The sequence below is a fragment of the Manis pentadactyla genome, chromosome 8 (assembly GCF_030020395.1).
Source record: "Manis pentadactyla isolate mManPen7 chromosome 8, mManPen7.hap1, whole genome shotgun sequence".
NCBI classification, from domain to species: domain Eukaryota; kingdom Metazoa; phylum Chordata; class Mammalia; order Pholidota; family Manidae; genus Manis; species Manis pentadactyla.
In genome coordinates, this window is record NC_080026.1 from 96775740 (window position 1) to 96798148 (window position 22409).

The 22409-nt window shown below is 34.3% G+C and overlaps 1 protein-coding gene across 4 annotated transcripts in view; it reads left to right on the plus strand.

Annotated features, from left to right (window-relative positions):
- ADK (adenosine kinase) overlaps positions 1-22409 on the plus strand; it is a 577911-nt gene that overhangs the window by 295496 nt on the left and 260006 nt on the right. For all 4 annotated transcript variants that reach the window (XM_036928604.2, XM_036928605.2, XM_036928602.2 and 1 more), the window contains exon 6: positions 1383-1491. In XM_036928604.2, coding sequence (XP_036784499.1) covers positions 1383-1491 — 109 coding nt within the window. The remainder of the gene's footprint in view (positions 1-1382; positions 1492-22409) is intronic.

Genomic DNA, 22409 nt, shown 5'->3' on the forward strand with positions numbered 1-22409 from the left:
CAAAACTACAATAGGATGTCACTTCACACTAGTCAGAATGGTCACTATCCAAAAGACAAGAAATAATAAGTGTTGGCAATGATATGGCAAAAAGGGAACCCTCCTACACTGTTGGTGGAAATGTCAATTGGTACAGCCACTGTGGAATGCAGTGTGGAGGTTCCTCAAAAAACTAAATATAGAAATACTGTTAGACCCCGTAATTCTACTCCTAGAAATTTACCCAAAGAAAACAAAATTCCGGATTCAAAGAGATATATGCACCCCGTGTTTATCACCACAGTATTTACAATAGCTGAGTGATGGAAGCAACCAAAGTGTCCACCAATAGATGAATAGATAAAGAAGATGTGGTACATATATGCAATGGAATATTATTCAGCCATAAAATGGAAGGAAATCCTGCCATTTGCAACAACATGGATGGACCTAGAGTGTATTATGCTGAGTGAAATAAGCCAGGCGAGAAAGACAAATACCATATTATTTCACTTATTTGTGGATTCCAAAAACAAAGCAAAACAAAATGAACAGAGCAGCAGTAGACTCTGAGAAGTGATTGGTAGTTACTATATGGGGGACAATGGGACACAAAAATTCTCAATCATAATATAAGTTGGTCACGGGGATAGTAGTATGGCATGGAGGATATAGCCAGTGATTCTGTAACGTCTTCCTATTTTGACAGATAGTAACAGCACTAGTTGAGGGTAAGGATTTAATGAAGTGGATAACTGCTGATCCCCTTGAAACCAATATAAGATTGTATAGCAATGATACTTCAATAAAAAAAAGTGACCATAAAGAGGAAATTTCACAGATGCTTTGTAATTCCCTAAATAAACAAAATTCAGCCTTAATAAAAAAAAGTAATGATTTGCAAATAATCCCTCATAGTAAATATAGTCTACATTTATTTTGTGTTTTGCAAAATTATTCCCATACTTGGCTTTTAAAGTATTAGACTAAATATCAATGTCTAGAATGCTGATATTTAAAAACAGAAATTTTTAGTTGTATGTATATGTGTATATATATTTTTTGCATAATGGCATAGTAGCTTTGTTTCTTAACTGAACTTTTAACTATTAAAATGTAGAAAGTAGATAATTTATCATTTTAGTATCAAAAGGAAATATAAATTGCAGTTTCAAAATGCCATTTGGTATTTTAGAACAATCTGTTTATCTCAAAGGTAACATGGAAATATCAAAAAGTTCTCAAAACAATTTTATTTACATTTGTTAAAATCGATATACAGCAATTTGAAGAATTAATTAAAATGTAACAATTTACAAAATATTGTGTTAATTATCTAGAAATACAAGAGAAATTCAGCTATAGTATAAGTAAAACCTGTTTGCTTTTTGTTTTTGTTTTAGGTCCCTTGTAGCTAATCTTGCTGCTGCCAATTGCTACAAAAAGGAAAAACATCTTGATATGGAGAAAAACTGGATGTTAGTAGAAAAAGCAAGAGTTTATTATATAGCAGTAAGTATTTACCTAACTTAAATTCTGGTACATATTTATACACTATATTTTAGTTTTGGCTGATGGTATTTTACATAATTGTCTTATACTTATCCTGTAAATTATTTACCCATCTCAAACCGTATGTTATTTTCACTAATATAAATGCAGAATAGAAATACTATCATTCTATGGTAACATAATTTATATTATTTACCTTCATGTCTGCCTCTTTTTGAATACATTATGCATAGATGTTTCTTAACCAAGTATTGAATTATATATTAAATCATTTTCTTAAGACCTTTTGAAGTAATTCTGCACATTTTTATTTTGTATTTTTAGGCTATTTGTGAATGATACATACATTGTGTGGGAAAAATTAGTAGTATAAATATTGACTGCAAACAGTTTGAGCTTATTTGCCTAAAAAATCTTAATTGCTATTTATTCCATAGTAATTACCATGACACCTTTTAATTTAATATTTCAGAAACATTGGTCCTGACAAATCTCTTAAATCTGGGAATAAGAGCAGCATGTAATTTGAATTATTAAATCTTCTGACATAAAAATAATTGGTTAAGAATTCATTTCTAAAATAAGACCATTCTAAATACCCTCCTGAATTAATCACCACATGAATACCTTATTTTTATTTAATATGAGTTAAATGTGGCTGATCAGAAATAAGTAGATACCCGTGAAAACCTAAAAGTACTTCATATGCATATAGTACATGGTTTTTATATAACAGCTGTTGCCATTCACTACCTGTGCTGTGAAACAGCTGGTAAGACATGTACAAAATTGATTATCCAGTAGAAATATGTTTATTCAAAATATAATTATTTCTTTTAGCTTAGTGCTATTGTCTCATACAGCATGTTTGTGTGCACTGCTTTAGGCTTTACAAGATTATTGATTCCTCTATATAGCAAATCCCAGCCCTTTAAACTGTCAAATAAATGCTTACATTTAGAGGGTTATATAGAGGAAAGTCATGTTACCTCTTCTACCAGGATATGAGAAAAAAATTTTCCCCTCTTGACTCTCTTCTATTTTATTTCCCAAAATGGTCTCATTTTTTATTACTTTCTTATTAGTATATTTATGTAGTGTGAGTCTTTAGGTGGGATTTATGTACTGTTCCAAGCCATATTATATTTGAACACCTGATTTTCATAGAACACATGCTTAAAGTTTGGGATTATTTATATTGATGATGAAATATGACAGTATATTTTGATGAAAATGTATTTTTAACTGGACAATTACAATTCTATTTCAATATACAGTAACAGGACCCCAAATTATAAGCGAACTTGGAACTGCTCGTACTTTTAACAGTTATGCACATGTAATGCATCTAGCCAACTTTGGGGAAATGGAATTTTTATAGTAGTATAGACCCAACTTGAAAACAACTCATAGTTTTAACAATTATGTACAATAACACATCCAGCCAACTTTGGGTGAATGGAATTTTTATGGTAATATTAACTATTCATATACGTTCAGTTTTATATAAAGTGTAGAATGATCAGTTTGGGTCACTAATAAAGAAAACACTTACTTTTGAAATTTGGTATATTCAGACACAAATATCAGAAACAAATATTAAATATATTCCAGATGATATCACTTAGCTTATATTTCAGCAATTTCAAAAAGGAACACTCTTTGACATTGCCAGGTAAAACTATAGTTTGCTCAGAGTTTGTTTTTGAGTAGTTCTGAAAAACTACTCAAAAAAAGTAGTTTTTTGTTTGTTGAGGCGTGTGAGCTCTTTATATATTCTGGACGTCAAGCCTTTATCGGATCTGTCATTTTCAAATATATTCTCCCATACTGTAGGGTTCCTTTTGTTCTATTGATGGTGTCTTTTGCTGTACAGAAGCTTTTCAGCTTAATATAGTCCCACTTACTCATTTTTGCTGTTGTTTTCCTTGCCCGGGGAGATATGTTCAAGAAGAGGTCACTCATGTTTATGTCTAAGAGGTTTTTGCCTATGTTTTCTTCCAAGAGTTTAATGGTTTCATGACTTACAGTCAGGTCTTTGATCCATTTTGAGTTTACTTTTGTATATGGGGTGAGACAATGGTCCAGTTTCATTCTCCTACATGTAGCTGTCCAGTTTTGCCAGCCCCATCTGTTGAAGAGACTGTCATTTCGCCATTGTATGTCCATGGCTCCTTTATCAAATATTAATTGACCATATATGTCTGGGTTAATGTCTGGATTCTCTAGTCTGTTCCATTGGTCTGTGGCTCTGCTCTTGTGCCAGTACCAAATTGTCTTGATTACTATGGCTTTGTAGTAGAGCTTGAAGTTGGGGAGTGAGATCCCCCCTACGTTATTCTTCTTTCTCAGGATTGCTTTGGCTATTCGGGGTCTTTGGTGTTTCCATATGAATTTTTGAATTATTTGTTCCAGTTCATTGAAGAATGTTGCTGGTAGTTTCATAGGGACTGCATCAAATCTGTATATTGCTTTGGGCAGGATGGCCATTTTGACGATATTAATTCTTCCTAGCCACGAGCATGGGATGAGTTTCCATCTGTTAGTGTCCCCTTTAATTTCTCTTAAGAGTGACTTGTAGTTTTCAGAGTATAAGTCTTTCACTTCTTTGGTTAGGTTTATTCCTAGGTATTTTATTTTTTTTGATGCAATTGTGAATGGAGTTGTTTTCCTGATTTCTCTTTCTGTTGGTTCATTGTTAGTATATAGGAAAGCCACAGATTTCTGTGTGTTGATTTTGTATCCTGCAACTTTGCTGTATTCCGATATCAGTTCTAGTAGTTTTGGGGTGGAGTCTTTAGGGTTTTTTATGTACAGTATCATGTCATCTGCAAATAGTGACAGTTTAACTTCTTCTTTACCAGTCTGGATTCCTTGTATTTCTTTGTTTTGTCTGATTGCCGTGGCTAGGACCTCCAGTACTATGTTAAATAACAGTGGGAGAGTGGGCATCCCTGTCTAGTTCCCAATCTCAGAGGAAATGCTTTCAGCTTCTCGCTGTTCAATATAATGTTGGCTGTGGGTTTATCATAGATGGCCTTTATTATGTTGAGGTACTTGCCCTTTATTCCCATTTTGCTGAGAGTTTTTATCATGAATGGATGTTGAACTTTGTCAAATGCTTTTTCAGCATCTATGGAGATGATCATGTGGTTTTTGTCTTTCTTTTTGTTGACGTGGTGGATGATGTTGATGGACTTTCGAATGTTGTACCATCCTTGCATCCCTGGGATGAATCCCACTTGGTCATGGTGTATGATCCTTTTGATGTATTTTTGAATTCGGTTTGCTAATATTTTGTTGAGTATTTTTGCATCTATGTTCATCAGGGATATTGGTCTGTAGTTTTCTATTTTGGTGGGGTCTTTGCCTGGTTTTGGTATTAGGGTGATGTTAGCTTCATAGAATGAGTTTGGGAGTATCCCCATATCCTCTATTTTTCGGAAAACTTTAAGGAGAATGGGTACTATGTCTTCCCTGTATGTCTGATAAAATTCCGAGGTAAATCCATCTGGCCTGGGGGTTTTGTTCTTTGGTACGTTTTTGATTACCGCTTCAATTTCGTTGCTGGTAATTGGTCTGTTTAGATTTTCTGTTTCTTTCTGGGTCAGTCTTGGAAGGTTGTATTTTTCTAGGAAGTTGTCCATTTCTCCTAGGTTTCCCAGCTTGTTAGCACATAGGTTTTCATAATATTCTCTAATAATTCTTTGTATTTCTGTGGGGTTCGTCGTGATTTTTCCTTTCTCATTTCTGATACTGTTGATTTGTGTTGACTCTCTTTTCCTCTTAATAAGTCTGCCTAGAGGCTTATCTATTTTGTTTATTTTCTCGAAGAACCAGCTCTTGGTTTCATTGATTTTTGCTATTGTTTTATTCTTCTCAATTTTATTTATTTCTTCTCTGATCTTTATTATGTCCCTCCTTCTGCTGACCTTAGGCCTCATTTGTTCTTCTTTTTCCAATTTCGATAATTGTGACATTAGACCATTCATTTGGGATTGTTCTTCCTTTTTTAAATATGCTTGGATTGCTATATACTTTCCTCTTAAGACTGCTTTTGCTGTGTCCCACAAAAGTTGGGGCTTAGTGTTGTTGTTGTCATTTGTTTCCACATATTGCTGGATCTCCATTTTGATTTGGTCATTGATCCATTGATTATTTAGGAGCGTGTTGTTAAGCCTCCATGTGTTTGTGAGCCTCTTTGCTTTCTTTGAACAGTTTATTTCTAGTTTTATGCCTTTGTGGTCTGAAAAGTTGGTTGGTAGGATTTCAATCTTTTGGAATTTACTGAGGCTCTTTTTGTTGCCTAGTATGTGGTCTATTCTGGAGAATGTTCCATGTGCACTTGAGAAGAATGTGTATCCTGTTGCTTTTGGATGTAGAGTTCTATAGATGTCTATTAGGTCCATCTGCTCTACTGTGTGTTCAGTGCTTCCGTGTCCTTACTTATTTTCTGCCCGGTGGATCTATCCTTTGGGGTGAGTGGTGTGTTGAAGTCTCCTAGAATGAATGCATTGCAGTCTGTTTCCCCCTTTAGTTCTGTTAGTATTTGTTTCACATATGCTGGTGCTCCTGTGTTGGGTGCATATATATTTAGAATGGTTATATCCTCTTGTTGGACTGAGCCCTTTATCTCTTGTTACATTCTTTGTTTTGAAGTCTATTTTGTCTGATATTAGTACTGCAACCCCTGCTTTCTTCTCGCTGTTGTTTGCTTGAAATATGTTTTTCCATCCCTTGACTTTTAGTCTGTACATGTCTTTGGGTTTGAGGTGAGTTTCTTGTAAGCAGCATATAGATGGGTCTTGCTTTTTTATCCATTCTATTACTCTGTGTCTTTTGATTGGTGCATTCAGCCCATTAACATTTAGGGTGACTATTGAAAGATATGTACTTATTGCCATTGCAGGCTTTAAATTCGTGGTTACCAAAGGTTCAAGGTTAGCCTCTTTAGTATCTTACTGCCTAACTTAGCTCGCTTATTGAGCTGTTATATACACTGTCTGGAGATTCTTTTCTTCTCTCCCTTCTTATTCCTCCTCCTCGATTCTTCATATGTTGGATGTTTTGTACTGTGCTCTTTCTAGGAGTGCTCCCATCTAGAGCAGTCCCTGTAAGATGTTCTGTAGAGGTGGTTTGTGGGAAGCAAATTCCCTCAGCTTTTGTTTGTCTTGGAATTGTTTAATCCCACCGTCATGTTTGAATGATAGTCGTGCTGGATACAGTATCCTTGGTTCAAGGCCCTTCTGTTTCATTGTATTAAATATATCATGCCATTCTCTTCTGGCCTGTAGGGTTTCTGTTGAGAAGTCTGATGTTAGCCTGATGGGTTTTCCTTTATAGGTGACCTTTTTCTCTCTAGCTGCCTTTAAAACTCTTTCCTTGTCCTTGATCTTTGCCATTTTAATTATTATGTGTCTTGGTGTTGTCCTCCTTGGATCCTTTCTGTTGGAGGTTCTGTGTATTTCTGTGGTCTGTTCGATTATTTCCTCCCCCAGTTTGGGGAAGTTTTCAGCAATTATTTCTTCTAAGATGCTTTCCATCTCTTTTCCTCTCTCTTCTTCTTTTGGAACCCCTATAATACGGATATTGTTCCTTTTGAATTGGTCACACAGTTCTCAATATTGTTTCATTCCTGGAGATCCTTTTGTCTCTCTCTATTTCAGCTTCTATGCGTTCCTGTTCTCTGGTTTCAATTCCATCAGTGGCCTCTTGCATCCTATCCATTCTGCTTATAAACCCTTCGAGAGTTTGTTTCATTTCTGTGATCTCCATTCTGGCATCTGTGATCTCATCCCATTTCTCTTGCGTATTTCTCTGCATCTCTGTCAGCATGTTTATGATTCTTATTTTGAATTCTTTTTCAGGAAGACTGGTTAGGTCTGTCTCCTTCTCTGGTGTTATCTGTGTGATTTTTTGTCTGCCTGTAGCTTTGCCTTTTCATGGTGATAGGAGTAGTTTGCAGAGCTGGGACGAGTGACGGCTGGAAGAACTTCCTTTCTTGTTGGTTTGTGGCCCTCCTCTCCTGGGAGAACAGTGACCTCCAGTGGCTTGTGCTGGGCAGCTGCGCGCAGACAGGGTTTGTGCTTCCTGACCGGCTGCTATGGAGTTTATCTCCGCTGTTGCTGTGGGCGTGGCCTGGCTCGGGCAGCTACTCCAAAGTGGTGGAGTCGCGTTGGAGCGGGAGTGGCCAGGAGGCTATTGATCTCCGTAAGGGGCCTCCCTGCTCCCTGCAGCCCAGGGGTTAGGGTGCCCAGAGATTCCCGGATTCCCTACCTCTGGATTAAGTGTCCTGCCCTGCCCCTTTACGACTTCCAAAAAGCACCCGCCAAAACAAAACGACCACCAAAAAAATAAAAAAATAAAAAAAGGTGGCCGCTCGTTTTTCTTTATTCTCCAGCGCCAGCCTCAGGCATCTGCTTACCGGTCTTGCTGCCGTGTTTCCCTAGTATTGAGGTCCCTATCCCTTTAAGACTTCCAAAAAGCGCTCACCAAAACAAAACAGAAAAAAAAAAATTGGTTGCACGCTTTTCTTATGTCCTCCGGCGCCTGGCCTCTGGTGCCCGCTCACTGTTCTTGCTGCCCTGTTTTCCTAGTATCCAGGGCCCCCTGGGCACATACTGTGTCTGCACTCTGGCCCAGATGGCTGGGGCTGTGTGTTCAGCAGTCCTGGGCTCCGTCTCCCTCCCGCTCTGCCTATTCTTTTCCCGCCGGGAGTTGGGGGGATGGGCGCTCGGCTCCTGCCGGGCCGGAGCTTGTATCTTACCCCCTTCCCGAGGCACTGGGTTCTCTCAGGTGCGGATGTGGTCTGGATATTGTCCTGTGTCCTCTGGTCTTTATTCTAGGAAGGGTTGTCTTTGTTATATTTTCATAGATATATGTGGTTTTGGAAGGAGATTTCCGCTGCTCTACTCACGCCACCATCTTCTGCCCCTCTGTTATGTTTCTTAAGGTGGAGAATAATTCATTGGTTTGAAACTTTGCTTTTCTACTGTAGACATTTAATAATATAGAATTCTCTCTAAGCATTGGTTTTGCTCTCTCTCACAAATTTTGGTATGTCGTGTTTTCATTTTCATTCAGTTTATAATACCTTCTTTCTCTTTTGCTTTCATCTTTGACTCTTGAGTTATTCATAAGTGTGTTTTTTACTTTCTAAATATGGAGACTTTCAGGACAGATATTTCTACTACTGCTATGGAACTGTATATTCCTCTTTGTAATTCTCAGATTTATTTCTCATGTATTTTGAGATTTTGTTTTTAAGTCCATAAAGGTGTAGGATTGATTATTTGACTCATTTATCATTTTGAAATATTTATCCCTGATAATATATTTTGCTCCAGACATAGTCTGGTACTCTGATATTAATATAGCCAATCCAACTTTCTTTTGACTGTTAATATCATGGTATATCTTTTTCCAATGTTTTATTTATACTACATTTATGTCTTTAAAGTGCACATCTTGTAGGCAACATATTATTGGATCTTATTTTTTTGTCCAGCCTTACAATGTCTACCTTTTATTAGGAAGTTTGTACCCATTTAATGTGATTATTAATATGGTTATATTTGAGTTCATCATTGTAATATTTTCCATTTTCCTATTCTTCATTCTATTTTTTCTCTTTCCTGTCTTTTTTTGATTAATCTGGTGTTTTTATTTCTATTGTTGGCTCAATCTCTCTTTTTTTGTTGTTATTTTAGTGATTGCATTAGAGTTTATAGTGTACACCTTTAGTTCCCCAAAGTCTGTCTTCAAATAATACTAATATGATTCCACGTATAGTATAAGAACCTAAATAGCATGCTTTAATTTCACCTCTCCTAGCCTTTATGCTATCATTGTCACACATTTTAATTTTTTTAATTTCAATTAATTTTTTAAACAGCTTTATTAATATATGATTTACATACTATACAACAAACACATTTTACTTCTATGTAAGTTAAACATTATTTTTGTTTAAATTGTCAAACATCTTTTACAAAGACTTAAATAATCTTTTTTAATTACTAATTTAATTACCATTGCCAGTGTTCTCCATTCCTTTTGCTTAGAATTAGCTTTCCATCTCATATCATTTTCCTTCTGACTGAAGAGTTTTTTTTTTTAGCATTTCATGTATTTGGGTCTATTTGTGGTGAATGCTGGCAGTTTTTTCATGTTTGAAAACATCTTTTTTCACCTTTATTTTTAAGAGATTTTTGCCAGGTATTTAATTCTAGGTTGACAGTTTTTTTAGTATTTCAGTACTTGAAAAACATTGCTGTACTGTCTTCTCACTTGCATTGTTTTTGATAAGAAACCTCACACCCTTACCTTTGTTCCACTGGATGTAGCATGCCACACACCTCCAACCTTGGCTACAGTTAAGATTTTCTATTTATATTAGTGGTTTTATCAGTTTAACTATATTGTGCTTCAGTGTATTCTTTTTTATATTTTTTATTCTTGGGGTTTGTTTAATATCTTAAAGCTGTGGGTTTATAGTTTTTATTATATTTGGAATGTTTTCAGCCATATTTCTTTCAATTGTTTTCTGCTGCACTGCTGCCTTTTGTGTCTCAAATTACCCATATGTTATGTTACTTGATGTTGTCTCATAGCTTAGTTATTCCACCCTCTTCATTTTTGTGGGTTCTCTTTTCTATGTTTCATTTTGGATAGTTTCTTTTACTATGTCTTCTAGTTTACTAATATTTTCTTCTATAATATCTGAACTGTCATTAATCCCAGGCAGTGAATTTTTCACCTCATTCATTTTCATATCTAGAAGATTGATTCTTGTCTTTCATCTCTTTCTTGTCTCTACTTAACTTTGGACATATAAAATACAGTTAAAGAGCTGTTTTAAGTCTTTCTTTGTTAATTTTTAATATTTGTGATAATTCTGGGGTAGCTTTGAGTGATTAATTATCCTCCTCATTAAAAGCTGTGTTGTCCTTCCTCTTTGTATATCTAGTAATTGTTGGTCATCAAACATCATGCATTTCACCTTTTAATATAAACATTCTTGAGGTTTATTTTGGATACGGTTATGTTGTCAGGTGGGTCCATAATAGTGCTCATTCAGTGGCAGTGGTTCTTAACCAGGGATGATTGGCAAATCGTCCTTAGGGATATTTGGCAAAGTGAGGAGACATTTTTCATTGTGATGACTGAGAGTTGTGAGTGGGAGGTGTAAGACAGGAATGTTGGTAAGCATCTTACAATGCATAGGACAGTACCATATAACAAGGATTAGCCATTTCAAAATATCAGTGAAGCCAAGGTTAAGAAACCATGATCTAAAGCTAAATATTCCCTACTATTGAGGTAAGACATGCCTGAACTCTATGCAATGCCACATCAATTGTTAGTTTTTCTGCTCTAGATGATGGAAAGAGGTACTATTCCCAGACTTATATGTGCCCCAGGTACTGTTCCCCCTAAATCTTTTAGATGGTTCTTCCCCAGGCTCTGATCTGGGGTGAATATTCAAGGGGAACCCTCTGTAGATTTCTAGGGTCCTCTGTAAAGATTTCTCTTCTCTGGTATTCTGCTCTAACTGCTCTGATCTTCCCAGACTCTCATCTCTATCTCCTTATCTGGCTGGGCTCTGTTCCAGGTCCCACTTCTTGTGCTATAGCCAGGAGCTCTATCAAGACAGTAAGGTGATTCAGTCTTAGGGTCCATCTGGATTGTTTCCCATGTTTCAAAGGTCACTGATTTTCATCCTTGATATGCACTATCTTAAAAACCATTGTTTGATGCATTGTGTCTATTTTTTGTTGTTGTTTTAGACTGGAGGATAAATCCAGTTCCTGTTCCTTTACTGTCTTCTACCTTGCGCTGTTGTTTGAAAGGAAGTCTGTTCCTCCTTATCTAATATATCTTTTTTCTTCTTTTAAGATTTTACCTTTATCCCCGGTTTTAGACAATTTCATTATGATGCACCTTGGTATCATTTTATATTTCTCTGAAAGGGGTCTTTTCAATATAGAAAGCTTTCTGTATCTGACTTTTCTCTCCACATCCCCATCCACCCTTGGGGTCTCCCAGTTAATGTTAAGCCACTTGAAGTTGTCTCACTGCTCAGTGATGTACATTTCTTTTTTTAATTTTTTTTCTCTGTCCTTCATTTTATTTGATTTCTAGTGCTGTATCTTAAAGTTTACTCATTGTTTCTATTACAATGTCTACTATGCCATTAATCCAATCTAGTATATTTTTATCTCAGACAGTACAGTTTTCATCTCTGGAAGTTTGATTTGGGCCTCTTTCTCCTGCCATATTTACTTTACATACTCATGTTGCCATGTGCCATATTCAAGTTAGGAAATATAGTTGAAACAACTATTTTAATGTTCTTGTCTACTTATTCTATCCCATGTGGTTTTTTTTCTGGTTCTTACCATGGCATTGGGTTGTTTCTGCTTGCACGTGTGCTAAAGATTTGATGGAAACCTCTGCAGATCTCCTTATTTCTTATTTTGTACCTCTTTATTCAAGCAGCTCTCTCCTGTCCAGTATTCCACCCAGTGTGTGCTGGCTACCAGAGCCTCCCCAATGGAAGATTTATGAACTATATTTATATTCTCTCTGCTTTTCAGCCTGGAAACTTGCTCTCTGGAGAAAACAATAACTGACATCCTTAAAATGATGTGTTGTGGTAAATTGTAAGAAATCTAGTCTAAGAGATGATGTATTTGAAATTTTTCATGTTAGAAATGTTTTCTATGAATGTTGGATAACAAATTAGGATGACTGTAAATGAAGTGTGTAATTGCTATTTTCTTAGCAGTATTTGTGTTTACTGAAAGTTATGTTTACAGTAAAACAATTACAAATTTTAGAAGATCATTTTGATTATCTCCAGAATTTATTATGTGTCAGCTAGTATTCTTAGCTCTGCTGTGAAAAGATTTTAAACAGGTTCAAATGGAAGCAATATGAGTTTATTTTACAATAGTAACCTAATAGAAATTGGACTAATGTAAAAGGAAGTGAATATAACTATTCCTTTAATATACATATTTGAGACTTAACTCTCTGCCCTTTCCCCTTCAAATCTGGACAGTTGAAAATGGAAAAGTTTTACTAACTTAGGACTCACTAACATACAAGCTTACTCACCACCTTATTAGACCATTGAAAAACCCTTTGTAATATCATCCTTTGAAAGCTGCACTGTTGCAATTAATATACTTTGGCAGAGTAAGTAAACTAATGGATTTTTTTTAAATTTAAACAATTTGTGAATGATGATTGACTTAATGATAAGTCAGTTCTTTATAAAAACATTTAGATAGAATTTAAAGTACTTTTTGGAAGCTTTATAGTATTTTCCTGAGATTATTAGGTAAGGAGGTGGGATTATTGAACCTACCTCTAACTTTTCATTTTATCAGTGTTCTAAATGAAGATTTTGAACTTTTATTTATTAGAATTCCCATTATATTGGTCAAGTCAGTAATTATCATTTGCTTTATTCCTGTATTTTTTGCTCAGTGTTTTTAACTGCTTATTCTAAACTTCATTGTTTATACTAAAGTCACTGACTTTATTAAGGGTTAATTATAAATTGTTAAACTTTTATTTGAAAATATTCTTGCAGGTGACCTTAAGTATTACATTTATAAATTTTTAAAAAATGAGAAGGAATAGTTAGAGGTCCCTCCCCCCGCCCACCTTATCTGGTGCCTTTCGTGTTTGTGTATAATTCCTGACACTTAGTATATATTAATCTGTCATATAGGTGTTTAGAATTTTACATGCAAATTTGCCATTCCTTCAAAGGCCAAAATGCATTAAAAATATCTTTCTTTAACTCAGATATAATGTGGAGAGAAATAATAAAAAGACTTAATTATGTTGCCTCTTAAGCATTAGCATTAGAATTCAATTTTTAACTTAAAAAAATTTTCCATATGTGTATTGATGTTCAGTGAGTTATGCAAATGATTTCTCTTCTTCCTTAATAGAGAAAATCTTTGATTCTTGCTAGAAGAATTTTCAAATAATAGTGTGATTGTAGCATCCTATTTGTATTCATTTCTAATTATAACAGTATTATTTTTTTAGATTAATACTTCATGATTTTTATAGGTAAATATTTTATCCAAGTTGAATAATTTACTCCTATATTCCTCTATTTTTGTTAAGTCTTATTTTTGGCTGCTATCAAAAGTAAAACTCTAAGAAGGGGGAGTATTAAAGTAAGGTTATTTTTAAACAGAATTGTCTTAGTAGAAATAAGTATTGGTTAAAGAAGCTCTGACTTCTAAAGATAAAGATTGGGTGTTTTGTGTTTTGGACTTGTGTTATAATGAAGCTTTTGAATTTTATGAGTTTGGAAACCACACTATGTGCTAATTGCCTTAGAATGATAAGAATATAAACATATGTATAGCACTTAGCTGTTATGACAGTAGGCCTTGTACAGCCTCAAATGAACTAACAAACCATCTACTAAAATGTTTCCACTGCCATTTACTTTATTTATATATTTCAGACCAATCAGCAATTGCTTGGGAAGATGATTTACTAAAACTGTTTCATAAACATGATTAAGAAAGGGGAAATTTATAAACATTATGACAGTAGTGTACATTTTTATGTGCTAGTTGTGATATCTTTGAAATTGTATGCAACTGGACATAAACAGGCTAGTAGTATCTGTAGTAGTGTATCTGTTTTTAAACATATTTTGCTCTACATATTATAGAATCTTAATAGCTTAATATGATTTAATCCATATGTTCTGTTGTCTCTATCCTTCTAGATTAGTAAAATAGAATTTAATTTTTTTAATAGCTTTATTGAGATATTTATATACCAGAAACTTTGCCCTTTTAAAATGTACAATTCAATGACTGTTAGTATATTTAGAGTTCTGCAACCATCACCATAATCTAATTTTAGAACATTCACATCAACACACAAAAAAATACTACCCATTAGCAGTTATTCCCCATGGCCCCTGGATTCAATTTTATGTTCACATCCTTTATAGTAGTTTCAATGATATCCAGGTATTATGGCTACAAATGCTGTAATTGTTCCTAATTAGACAAATAATGAATTTATGTCTTTGTTCTTGGACATATGTAATGGAAGTTGTAATAAGTCTATTTTTATTTCTTCCTGTTACACATTTCTCTTTTGCAGGTGTCTAAAGAGAGTCCTTTAAGATTTTGATGTCATTTGTTTGCTCTAGATGTGTTACCATATTTGGGGGGTCATTTAAAATATCATTTAGCGGTTTGTTTGTTTGTTTTTTTTTTAGATCAATGACATGCAGTAGATGGAGTTTTTCAAAAGTTATATTTGGTAAAGTGGAATGAGTAAATGAGAAAACAGTTTTCTTCCCGTCTATTACTTACTCAGGAAGGCAAGTTTATATATAAATCCATACTTGCCATTACCTAATTTCAGACCAATATAGGTTTCTCAGCTATATAATAGGGCTTATTTGACTAACTCTTCTGTCTTGCATGTGTTTTCTCTCTACCCCGTGGAAATAGCTTCTGGAAGCTGGAGGGGAGGAATGCTCTAGATTTCTAAAATATATTCATATTATCTTTTTCTCTGACATTGTCTTGATATAATTAGGAGCATTAGCAAGTCTTAAATAGTTGAAGATGTTCTGAAACATAGATTACTGCTTTTCCAACCTGCATTCCTCTTGTTGTCTATACAGATTTCTGGCATCAGTTTTTCTTTAAATGGTGATAAATCCTTGAATGCTTTTCCCTCTAACTCTTTCCCATCTTCCCTTGTAATTCCCTTACCCCAAATATCTTATTTTTGTCCAAACTTCCACCCTTCCTCTGCTGTCCTGACTACTCATTTTCTATATCCATTTTTCTTTTCTTTTTTTCTTTTTAGCTATCGTGTGATTTATTTTTATTGAAGCATCATTGATATACAATCTCATATTGGTTTCAAATGTACAGCACAGTGGTTCTACAGTTACCGATATTATTAAATCCTCACCCCCTCTAGTGCAGTTACTATCTATCAATGTAGAAAGATGTTTCTGTATTTATTTTTCAGTGTAGTTCGTTCTTTCTTCATTCTGTAAAGAATTTAAGGCCATGTATTTTATATTATTGCTAAGTTTAAGGGACATGACAGAGCCACAATCAAATAAGATACAAAGTTTACAATAACCCACCAAAAATATTTTAGTTCATCTTTTCCAGAAAAATAAACATAATAAAGTAAAAGAGCACTGTAGTCCATTATTCATTCCTCAAAAATAACTATTTTTACAGATATGCAGTTTCTTGTAAGGTTAACATTTGTTTAATTTGACAGCTATGATAAACTAAGTTGAATCTATAAAATAATATTTTACTTAAAAATATCGACTAGTATTTCTCAGGTAGGTTGATATGATTGGAGTAGTGGTTTTAATCTTTCCTGAGTTTTGAAACTTTCCAGAAAAATATATTTACTTCTACAGTTTTCATGTAATTTTTCATAAATTTCAAAAGACTTTTTCCTAATTTATGGAGCCCAGATCAAGAACCTCTGTTATAGTAAATAGTGAACTAAAATGATATATAATTCTAGTTATAGTTCCATATTAGAAAATATTCATTCTTGATTTCTATAACTTTTCTGATTGTAAAATATATTTGCTTCCTTATAACAATCAAGAGTTGTTTTTTGTAAAAACCTATTAAAGTGAGGAATCAGACTGATAAAGTCATGTGGTTTAGTGCCATGATAAGCAGAATTCCAAAAAAATCATTCAAATATCTTTATTTCATTTGCTTTCTTTAAGAATATCTATATATTTTAACTACCTTAATATAACTTAAGACCTTTTAATAGTGCTCCTTTATATATATTCTCTCATGTTATTTTTATTTCAGTCTGTGGAAGTATTCATTGTGATGTGCTCAGGTAAGCTGTAGCATTTTCACTTCCTCAGATTAGCTGATTTGGGACTATAGTTTTTAATGCAATATGGAGACATTGGTAAGAGTTGGAATGTCCACTGACTTAACTAGTTTCACAGATGCTTCCATAATACTTAGTGTACTCTTGGGTATATTAAATTATTATAGCCTTGACAGCAACCCTGAAACATGCCAGTCTTATAAAGCCATATTTCTGAGAACTGAAGCAAGGTATCAGTGAACCATATCTGACATGCCATGTTAATTTCCATAACTATCATTACTGGGGATGGTAGTATTTCTTAGGCATGGAAAATCTCAATAACTCTACCAAGTAAAAAATGGCAAAAATAACCACCTTATCACTAGGTTCCCATATATAAGGTCTGATTTCCTTCAATCCAAATTGAATCATTTCAAAAATAATGATAGCATCTTTTTTCTCTTACTGATTATACCATGTTATTTAAGTGTACAATATATCAAAACACAGTATTTTGAATTGTTCTATTTTCATCTTGTCTGGTATTCATGTTGTGAATGAAAACTTCATTCTACCATATCATAGCGTATTTACATATACACATGATTTTTTCCCTTAGGTAGAAAAAGAAACAGCTGACAAATAGGTTAATTTGCTTTTTAAAACTGCAGCAAACTGCTCTGTTATTCTTTTGTGTGTTTGGGGGCGATCTTGTAGAGAAAAAATTTGTCAAGCAATATTTGAGGGACATTGGCCCTTTGTATCCTTTCCTAAATAAACTTCAACAAAAACATGTCAACTGAAGAATAAAATATTTCTTGGTAAGTTCTCACCTGCAAATTATTGATAATGGAAAGAGCACCTTTTTAATCCTTGTATCCCCCTTCTCCTCAACACAGCTTTTAGACTGTAGATAAACTTCCCAGCTCAGTAATTAACTGAGCTCAGTCATTGCACCCCATATCATGTGATTTTTTTTCCAGTGGAATACATTATTAGAGCACTTACACAGCCAGTCTAGCTGCAGCAGCCCAGGCGGCAACAGCAGTGCCATTTTTCACAAAGAAAATGTTGAACAGGAGCCAAATGTTTGGTGGCAGTCTGTTGCTAGGAAATCAAGGTCCTGAGGCGATTAATGACAAAGCAAGCAATAACAAGAAGGCAGAATTACAGATTTAAAAGAGAAAAAAGTGGTTGGTGTTATAATTACCCAAAGAAATCCGCACTCATTAAATTGGCTGTTTTTATGATTGACTTTAATTGGAGGTTAGCTCAGATATTTAGCTCCTTTCCCACCCCTTTAAACACACACAGGCACATAATCGGTAGAACTGCAGACTTGTTTTTCTAAGCATTGAGAGGAGCTTGCCCTGTAATTTGATCCCCACTGACAGATGCATTTTCTATGCTGCCATTTTGAATTAACCTATTGTAGAACAATTTTCTTCAGCCCTGTTGAATAAAACATCCAGTCTGATTACCTCCGATGAATTTGATAGAGTGAAAGAATGTACTTCTCATTGAAGTAGATTGTTTGCATGGACTGTACTGATTTTGAACCCTGCCAATACGCACAATCATTTGTAATAAATTTTCAAAGAAATTTGTGGGGAGAAAGTAGTGATTCACCCTTTCTTAGTTTAATGTTTGGGCCCTTGCATCAAAATCATATTAATCTTAAAAGATTGTTATTTTTCCAATAAGATGTTTATATGCATTTTTTAAAATTTCTGAATTTTCATTTAGACTGTTGATATTTTTAGAAACAGAAGCTTGTATGTATGTACTCTAAAATGACCCCTCCTCCTGCCCACCAACAGTATTTTAATTATAGGACTGAATATGACTCCAAGTACCCTATTGTAAAAGTATTTTTAACACATAAAATATTTAACTAAAGTGATTTTAAGATCTGCCTGTTTCAGTCAATCTTTGGTATGCCTTTCAAATAAAAACCCAATTCCTTTATTTAAATTTTCTAACGTTTAATAAGCATGTTACCAGAAAAGCATTGATCAGTCCTTCATTTACAATACCAAAGGAAGCATCATAGTTTATTTACCTTTCAGTAGCCTTAAGAGTAAAGTTAACATGATGCCACTGCTCTCCAGATTTCTAATCAAACCCTGGAACAAAAGAGCCAAGCACATTCTGTCTGACAATACACACACTGCTAATCAGATGCCAATGCCAAGCTGTCTGCTTTGTTAAATACTTAGCTTCCTAGAGGCAGGAAGACAGCTGCTATAAGTATGATGAAATTTGGTAGTTCAATCTATTTTTACTACCCTTGGGCTACTAAGATACAGTTAATTTAGACCACCCCAATTGGTACACTTTAGGGAGTTTTTTAAAGAGTTTGTAATTAAAATGATAAAACATCATTATTACATTGAAGACCTTCTGTAAGTTTTACATTTGGCAGATACCTACTGAGATAACCCCAGCATGTAATTTACAATGATGTAATGGTTGTAATTGCATTTTGGGGGAAAAGAAGAGGAACTATAGGAGATAAGTGCTTCCTTTAGAAGTGTTTTGATATCTGCTTCTATTCATTTAAATCTACTTCTATCCCCAAACTGCCTGTCTATAATTGACTGTAGCAGCCATAAACATTAAGATACTATTTGAATATTTTTAAAAACATTAGCACAGACACTACCACCAGGGGGAGAAAGCCAAACTTATACTCCTTAACTAATGATACTGCCAGCAAGTAGATTGTGCTGCTTAGACCTATATAGTTAACCACCTTCCCAGATGACCCTGCCTTTGGGAACATGAATCTCAAATGGTATGTGAAATCTGTACAAATTTAACACATTATTTAAATGTAAATAAAATGGAAACTTCCATATCTTGTGTGTTTTTTAAAGAGAGAGAGTACAAATAAGCAACCTGAAGATTTTAATTTGTATTCTCTTATCTGTCAAGCTACTTGAGGAGCTATCCTTCTGAAATTGAATGCTTTAGATCTTTGACACTGGGCAGCTATCATAGCATATCTAGTAAGACCAAATAATCACATAATTGATACAGCAAATTGAATAACCTGTAAGATAGTTTTCTAGTTTATTGTCACTACAATGTAGTTTTGTTTTTAACCATTTCTCTTTTAAACAGTTCTTTCCTATACATTTGTGTGAGGAAGGCTTGCAGTTTCCTTCCTTGCAGAATATTTTATTTGGCAGCAATTAGGTGCTTGTCACTAGAACCCATCTCTCAACCATGAACAACATCAAAATTAATCTCATAGTCTCTCATGTTTTAGAATAACACCATGGAAAAGCTAATTAAAGAATTTAGGTGTCTTTTCTCCAGTCTGGAACTATGAAGTGATAGATTATAAGCTGTTATTTATACATGCATACTCAGGTTGAGCAAATATATAAATATATGATGGATGGTGGGATTCAGGTTTCCTCCTGTCAGAGAGGGATATTGCAGCTAAACAAGATAAGCAAGTGAGGAAAACTATAATAAACCCTGTCGTATTGGATTAGAGTTGGAGATAATAGTATAAACTCATATTTCGCTTAATATGTATAAATGGGTAAATGCAGAAATAATTGCAGATATGTGTGTATACACAGATTAGATGCGTACAAATATTTCCTACCTGTCCACTGAGAAGGCTTAGAAGCAGCAATACACCAGTATTAACAAATACATCCCACAACCAGATCTGGGTTTGTGAATAACATTCTCCAATAAAAGGATTCAGGCTTCATTGGAGAAATGGCTGATTCTAGGGTGGGACAGGGGAAATACAGCACGAGCAGGGAGTATCTTGTATTCTCCCCCCCCCAAATTCATAGCTTCAGTCTAATCATGAGGAAAATATCAGACAACCCAAAAATAATGTACTTTCTACAAAACCTAAACAGTACACCTCAGAATTGTCAAGGTCATAAAAAACACAGAAAGATGAGAATTTGCCACTGACAAGAGGAAACTAAGGAGACATTACTAAATACAAGGTGGTTTCCTGGATTGGATCCAGAACCAAAAAAGGACATTAATGTAAAAACTGGTGAAATCTGAATTAAGTCTGGACTTTAGTTAATAGTAATGCACCAAAGTTGGTTTCTTAGTTTGGATAAATGTACCACGGTAATATAAGATGTTAAGGTTAGGGCAAATTGGATGTGGGATATATGGGAACTCTCTTATTAAATCTTTGGACTTTTTTTGTAAATCTAACATTATTTCCAAATAAAAACTTTGCTTAAAAATAAGAAAACCTGTGTATCCACCACCTATCTTAAGAAACAGAACATTACCAATATCCTTGAATCTCTGTGTGCCCCTCATGATCCCAAGTCTCTCTCTACCTCAAAGGTAAACTGTTGCCTTGAATTTTATGATTATTATTCCTAGGCTTTTCTCTATAGCTTAAGCACATATATCTCCCTAATCATTGTACCACATCTCTTCATCTCTTCATAGTTACCCTATCTTTGTCTTCTTTGCTACAACAAAAAGGACATTAGTGTAAAACTAATTAGTCTGGATAATTTCTTCAGCTCTACCTTCTGATATTTCTAAATGTATCTTCAGTGGTGTCTAATATATTCTGTTTTATCTGTCCTTTGAGTTTTAATATCCATTATTTTTCATTTTACTTCTTTCAATTCTGCTGCTTTCATCATTTTGGTAAGCTCTCATTCCTTTCTCCAATTTATGATCCTTTATTTCTTTAAATATATTAAACTTGCCTAATTATCTATTTTGTGCCTACCCTAATATTTAAAACTTTCACAGTTCTGATTTTTCACAGCCTATTGATGCTGCTGTCTCTTACTCAAGCTGCCTTATTTTTTGTACATGAGCTCTATTATTTGTGGTACTTTCTGAAACTGAAGTGAAGATAATGTTTCTAAAGAGTGTGTGCATTTGAATCTGCCAAAAGCCTGAGATACTGTTGGCCTAAGAACACATATAAATAGATTTTAGGTGTAAAGTTTTGTGGGCTGCATAGGTAGGCTAAAGTCCAGATCCATAAACTTTCACAAGGGTGGGCTTGCGGTTAAATTTTCAGGGAAGGTAGTTTTATCTTCACCCAGCATCAAGTTCAAAACAGGCAAATTTCTGCATTGATTCTTTCTGGGATAAAGCATAATTCTCTTTCATTCTTAACACTAAACATGTAGCTCTTTAGAGTCTCAGCTTTGTGTAGAGATCTCCAATTAGACTCCCTTTCTTTGATATACTTAAGATTTCTCTCCTAAACCTTGGGCTCAGTATGGTGGTAAATATTTTAAAATTGACACTCCAGAGGAAAAGGAAGTCCTGATTTGTAATATTCTCCAATTTCATATCATGATTGATTTCAAGCTACCAATGTGAAGTCACTGAACGTGGATTTGGGAAAAGATATCATTAGTTTTCACAAGCTGGCTCCATAACACCACTGCTAGCTCTGTACATGGCTGTGAAAACTGAAGCTCAATTCATGGGGGTTGGCATATCTGCAGAATGAAAGACATTTGAGTGTTTGCTTACATTTCTGAATTTCCATTTTTACTTTGTTTTAGCCAACTGAGTTATCTGTGTCAACCCTGCAATGTATTTCAATGAAAAAAGACTCTTTTGTTTTCTTTTTGACTCATCATTTGTTACTGTTTTGAGCAAAAGGAATGTGTTATGATAACCTAAATCAGCTTTAGTGCCAGAAATAGAAGTCCTCCTCTTTGTTTGCAAATATGACTTACTGTTTTTATTTTTTATAGTAATATTAATAAACAATTGTTGAAGTTAAGAAATATAAAAAAATACAGAACATATTAAAACCCTCCATAATCCCATCACATGTTTATTTTTGTGCATATGTGTCTCTGAGTTTTTGTATTTGCATCATACTGTATCTATTATTTCATAGTGTGATTTCTTTATATTAATTTCTTAATGTTTGCTCATATCATTAAATAGTCCTCCACAATATGCCCCATTCTCAATTACAAGTGAGAGTAAAGTTTAAAAATCTGCCCAGATACGAATTATTTTAATCCAGGAATCTAATCCTTGTGGCATAA